Consider the following 6,225-nt stretch of genomic DNA (forward strand, 5'->3'; position numbering starts at 1 on the left):
ATAAGAAAAAAGCCGGAAGTGGCACTGTGGCTCAAGTGGTAGAGCGCTAGCCTTGAGCTGAAGAGCTGAGGGACAGCACCCAGGCCCAGAGTTCACACTCCACTACCGACCAAAAAAACAAACAAACAAACAAAACAACCAAATAAAACAAAGACAACAAACATTTAGGATTAGTAACAATTTCAATAAAAAGCAGTCCAACATTCTAAATTCTTATTTTAGTTCAAAATGGTCTACAGAAGTATGCTTCAGTTATTTACAAAGCAAAGACGGGTGATGAAATACCTTAGGAGATGCTTATTGTCTATCAGCACTTTCAGATAATCTGCCAGTTTCTTTTGCATGAGGGCAAGATAAAGCCAAGCTCTGCCTCTTCCCACAGCTGTCCTAGGATTCAAACAGAGACCAAACTGCAGTGGCATAACAAATAAACATAGGAAAAAACCTCTCACTTTAGCCAGGGAAATTCAGTTGTACAACAATCCTCCCCCCAATAAAGAGAGCATAGGACTCTATGCTGGTTGGTTTGGCATTGGAAGAGGAGGGATGTATACTCTGCTGGGCAGGCAGAAAAAAATAGCTCATTATACACCTTTGGTTACCATTTGAGTTTTGTATGATGGATATATGGATTTGTCTTTTTATTTAAACCAAAAAGGAAATCTTCAGCCACAAAATTCTTATTTCCAGAACACATATAATTACATAAGAACACATATAATTACATAAAACTCTGGATATATTCATAAGACCCTGGGCCTGTAGAATGGATATTCTTTCACAAGATGGATTCAGAATATGGAGTATGTTAAAGTGCTCAAGTCTCGGGCTGGGAATGTGGCTCAGAGCTCAGAAGTAGAGTGCTTGCCTAGTATGTATGAAACCCTGGGTTCAATTCCTCTGTATGACATAAACAGAAAAAGTGGCACTGTAGCTCAAGTGGTAGAGTGCTAGCCTTGAGCAAAAGCAGCTCAGGGACAGTATCCATGCTCTGAGTTCAAGCTCCAGGACTGGGGGGGGGGTTGCGGGGAGCAGGGGGAGGGGACAGAAGGGAGCCTCAAGTCTCCTAAGATATCTAAGGCATTAGTTCCAGTTACAATGCAAAAAGGATTTTGGCCATAGTGCGTTTGAGCTCAGGGTCTTTTACTTGCTAATAAGCAAGTGTTATAACACCAAGCCTTCTAGGCCTTGTTTTATCTTTGTGGTAAGGCACACACAATATAAAATTGTCATCTTAGCTGGGCGCTGGGTGGCTCATGCCTGTAATACTAGCTACTCAGGAGGCTGAGATCTGAGGATCATGGTTCAAAGACAGCCCAGCCAGGAAGTCTGTGAGACTCTCATCTCCAATTAGCCACCAGAAAACCAGAAGTATTGCTGTGGCTCAAGTGGTAGAGAGCTAGCTTTCAGCTGAAGAGCTGAGGGACAGTGACCAGGCCCAGAGTTCAACCCCACGACTGATCAAAAAACAAAAAAAAACCCACTAAAAATGTCTTCTTGACCATTTTAAGTTTTTAGTTCAGTAATGTTAAGTTCATTCATAAAGTTGTACAAATGGTCTCAAAGATACAATTCTGAAAAGGCCTGAGTTAAACATGAAAGAAAAGCTCCTCCAACCTCAGCTCTGAGGTGCCTGCTTAGCATATGGAAGGTCTTGTGTTTGTTCCCCAACACAGGAAAAAAAAGGTTATCAAATAAATACTTGGAAAGTCTGTACAAAAACCTTTCAGCTTAGGCAGACAGGGCTGGACAGTGAACTGGAGGCAGGGCAGCATCTTCCTAGGAAGAATGCTTAAGGGCTGGGCAGCCCAGGGGAGTGGATGGAAAGTGTTTTGAGTCCAGCAAACCCATGATGACTTCCTGGCTCCACCACTCACCAAGCCAGGGCTTTAGGAAAGTTACTGAACCTCTGTAAGTCGGTTTTGATACAAGACATACTAGAGGATGGGTATGGAAGATGAGATGAGGAAAAGAAATGTGTCCAGCACAGTGCTTAGGGTGGAACTGGAACAGACTGACTGGCTACACGCAAGGGTCCAGCAAAGGTGGAAAGGTCAAGCCTCCTATAGGCAACTTGGCAGAGGTCTCTTTCACTCCAATGGAGATCTCTAAGACCCTTTCTTTGTGTTCTGTCTAGTTTTTGATCATGAGCACAGTGGACCCAAGAGCAAACCCAGATGTGGCAAATTAAGTCCTTGGTTTCAGACTATTCACCAGTGTCCCTTATCCTGGAATCTCTGAACTGACCTAAAGTGTATTATTCTAACTGCCTAGATATAAAGGAAGCAAAGTCCTTTTCCACCCATGACAGTTCTTTAATTAACAACATCTTTTAAACTTATTTGAACTGTTATAAACAGGACATAATAACCTCATGCTAAGAAAAAGGAAACTAAGGCTCAGAGATGTATGTATCTTGCTAAATATCATGTGGATAATTAGCAGAGGTGGGACTAATGTCAAAGTAGAGTGTGGCTCATGCTAATTTGTTCCAAACCAGAAAATGTGTTATTAAGATATGGGGGGAAAAATGAAAGTTTAAAACAAAACAAAATAAAACACCAAGGCTGGGAAGGTGGTTTAGTGGCAGAATGCTTGCCTAGCATACATAAAGCCCTGGGTTTGATTCTTCAGTGCCACATAAACAGAAAAAGCCAGAAGTGGTGCTGTGGCTCAAGTGGTAGAGTACTAGCCTTGAGCAAAAGAAGCTCAGGGACAGTGCTCAGGTTCTGAGTTCAAGCCCTGTGACTGGGGAAAAAAATCAAACAGGGAAGATAAACTTCTCACTCACTTTAATTCTGGCAGATTTCTGACACTAGTAGCTAGGTCTGATGCTTCTGGACAAAGTTTCTCCACCAGCTCCAAAGGACCAAAGAAAGATTTATTTTGGCCAATAAAACTCTTCTTAACTAAAAGGGAAAACAAGGTGTTATTCATAAGAACAGGCTGCAGATGTCCCCAGAGCCCCACTTTCTCCCAAAGTCTATGGAAAGCTGTAGAACTCTCCCATGTACTCTTCTGATTCAGTCTTGGTCGTGGGAGAAGGACAAGCAACCAATTAGTTCTCCTTTTCCTCTGACAACAGGGTTCGCTGATATATGTGCTATGCTCTTCTTCCAAGACAGTAAATGCTTCTCCAGCAATAAAGCCGAGACAGCACGTGAGATCCTGCACCCCTCTTTCCCTGCAGCCCCCAACACCAATGCCTGAGTTCTGCCAATCATCCCCGTCATCTCTCCTGGGAACTGCAGAAAACCTCAGAGGGCTTCTAGCAAGGACTATTGTCACCTCCCTACCCTTAAAAAAATGTGAGTTAGGCCACATCTGTTTAAAACTCCCAGGGTCGGGGTGCCAGTGGCTCATGCCTGTAATCCTAGCTACTCAGGAGGCTGAGATCTGAGGATCTGGCAGGAAAAGTCCTTGAGACTCTTATCTCAGAAAACAGAAAGTGGCGCTGTGGCTCAAGAGTAAAGCGCTAGCCTGGAGCTGAAGAGCTGAGGGACAGCACCCAGGCCCAGAGTTCAAGCCCCACGACGGACAAAATAAAAACAAAAACAAAACCCGGAATTCACTTAGAAGGAAATCCAACTCCTACCATTACCATTAAGGGCCTACAAGTCCCAGCCCCTTCCACCCCTCTCAACATTTACAGTGCCCAAGGCCATCACTAGCTGTGCTACCTACCCAGCACCAACAGTGTGGCTAGAGCAACTGAGGAACGAGACTGGGATGGGCTCAAAGTTAGGTAAAACTAGATTTTTAAGCCTTGATATATACAAAAAAAAATGTAAACTACATTATTAACAAGGCTTCAAAGTAGTGGCGGTGTTAAAATGGTATTTTGGATATGCTGGGCTCAATTACAAGTCTTATTAATAATAACTTGGCTTGCTAACTCTTGGTGAACTCGTGGCCCTAGGTGACGTGGCTCACGCTGCGTTTCTCTAGGTCTCTAGAGAGCGGTCACCTTGGGGCCCACCCGGCTGGACGCTCACCTTTCAGCCCGTGTTTGAGGCAGTGCTCCATGACCACGAAGAACTGCTGCAAAGGAGCATGGTCGGCATCCAGGCTGCGGCCCAGGCTCAGCGCCGACTGGAGCAACACCTTCACGCTGAGCTTCATCATGTGCATCAGGTTGGCGCGCTCCTCCATCATCTGGCCCTTAGACGCTGGGGGCACACCACGGGCAGGTTGGTCAGGGGTCCGAGCGGGCCCAGGGCTGAGGGGGGGTGGACGCCAGGCGTGAAGACGCGCGAGGCGAGTGCAGGGGTAGGGCTGCTGGCGAGCCGGGGGTTTTCACCGCGGCTCACGGGCAACTGGGGGGCCTCAGGACCTTCGGGGTGTCCGGGACCTCACGGCCTTTCCCTTCAGAGGCTGCTCCCAGACGGCTCCGCGCGTTGCTAGGGCGACGGCTCTATCAAGACTCATCGCGATTGGTCCCCCGCACAACCCACGTTCTATTTTTCACCAATCAAAGGGTCAAGTGGCAAGAATCCCTGCCTCTAAATGAAGGGACGCTCAGGGAAGTGGCCCGCCCCCTAGCATTCCTATTGGACGAATCCAGCCCTAGGCCACGCCCAGGAGCCCAGGTGTGGTTGGCCTGGAAGGGGGCGGATCTCCACGGTCCCCGACAGCTCCAGAGCATGTTCTAGTCCTCTAAGGACCCGGGACAGAGACCCGAGATCAGCAGGTCCTTCAGGGAAGTATCCTCGCTTCTTGGCACTGACAATTCTGAGCTTGCACGTACTTTTTCTTTTAGTTCATTTTTCTTAAATTGTTAGAATCAAATGCGTGAGCTCATCCGCACCTCCATTCTAGTAGTCTTGTCGTTTTGTTCCGGAAGTAAATGAGTGTTTCTACAGCTAATGCTAATCTGTAGTGCATACCAAATGTTCACTCGAACTCAGGAAACTACATCTTAGAAGTTAAATACAGAAGAACTAGTATGTGTGTGTGTGGGGGGGGGGGTCCCATAGGAGCCAGGGCGTGAGTTCCTCAGTATTTTGCATCTTTACTGCCTCTTAGCATTTCTTCTGTGAATTGCCTGTTAATCTTTCTAATTTTTTTTTGCTTTTAATTTTTTATTGTTTCCATAAAGGTGATGTACAGAGAGATTACAGTTACATGTCAGGTACATTTCTTTTTGGATGTCATCCCTTCCCTCAACTTTCTTCCAGTTTTCCCCTCCCATCTTTCTAATTCTTGTGTCCCATCCTTTGCCCTGGTTTTATTTACTCTGTTCTAGATTACAAATAAACAACAACAAAGCCCTCACTTTAAAGGCAGGAACATTCCAGTGGAGGGGAGGCAGTAGAGGGGCCATGGCCTGTCTGTGTCACGCAGCAGTTTTAGTGGCAGAGTTCTAGAGGAACTAAAACCTCATGACTGACTTGGCTGACTTGGTGCTCTGACCCATTCTGAGTTTGGGAGGGGACAGGACGGGGCGGTCAACTCCTGCAGGAGGACATTGGAAATGGCTGCCACTCAGAGATCAAGAGCATAACAGTTCCGACACCTGTGGCTCATACCTTTAAAGCCCTCGCTACTGAGGAAGCTGAGATCTGGAGGATCTCAGTCCAAAGCCAGCCCAGACAGAAAAGTCTGAAAGACTCCATCTCCAAGTTAACCAGTAAAACTCCAGGCTGAGATCAGACGCTGGTGGCTTAGGCCGACTGTAATCCAAGCTATTCAGGAGGCTGAGACCTGAGGATTACAGTTCAAAGCTAGCCGGGGCAGGAAAGTCTGTAAAATTCTTATCTCCAATTAAGCCCCCCCCCCCCGCAAAAAAAAAGGCCAGAAGTGGAGCTGTGACACAAGGGCTAGAGTGTTAGCCTGGAGGAAGAAAGCTCAAGGGACAGTGTCCAGACCATGAGTTCAAACCCTAGGACGGGGACACACACACACACACACACACACACACACACACACACACAGAGCCAGGTTAGAGTCGAGGCACAAGCGGTCAAGCTCCAGATGTTGATTAGAAAGCCGAAGGGGACACTGAATTCAAGTCCAGATAACGCCAAAACAAAAAAAAATGTCCAAAGAACAGAACGGATGGCGACCCATTTCTTCCAGATCCACACAATCACCATCCATTATCCATCTCCGCCGACCTGGGGCAGCACCCGCGAGACGCGAGGCTCCCGAAGCCGTCCCCCCACCCGCGCCGGGCCCGGCGAGACCCCACGCACCGAGCTCGGTTCGGCTGCGTGCGCCGCGCCG

The 6,225-nt window shown here is 47.2% G+C and overlaps 1 protein-coding gene across 1 annotated transcript in view; it reads right to left on the reverse strand.

Moving 5' to 3' along the window:
- The window catches only part of Rufy1 (RUN and FYVE domain containing 1), a 36,906-nt gene that overhangs the window by 30,207 nt on the left and 474 nt on the right, over positions 1 to 6,225 (reverse strand). The window contains exons 2-4 of the mRNA XM_013030890.1: positions 3,996 to 4,219; positions 2,792 to 2,909; positions 286 to 387 (exon numbers count right to left, since the gene is read on the reverse strand). Of these exons, the coding sequence (XP_012886344.1) occupies positions 286 to 387; positions 2,792 to 2,909; positions 3,996 to 4,219 (444 nt within the window). The remainder of the gene's footprint in view (positions 1 to 285; positions 388 to 2,791; positions 2,910 to 3,995; positions 4,220 to 6,225) is intronic.

Source organism: Dipodomys ordii, unplaced genomic scaffold (genome assembly GCF_000151885.1).
Source record: "Dipodomys ordii isolate 6190 unplaced genomic scaffold, Dord_2.0 Scaffold135, whole genome shotgun sequence".
Classification (NCBI taxonomy): Eukaryota; Metazoa; Chordata; class Mammalia; order Rodentia; family Heteromyidae; genus Dipodomys; species Dipodomys ordii.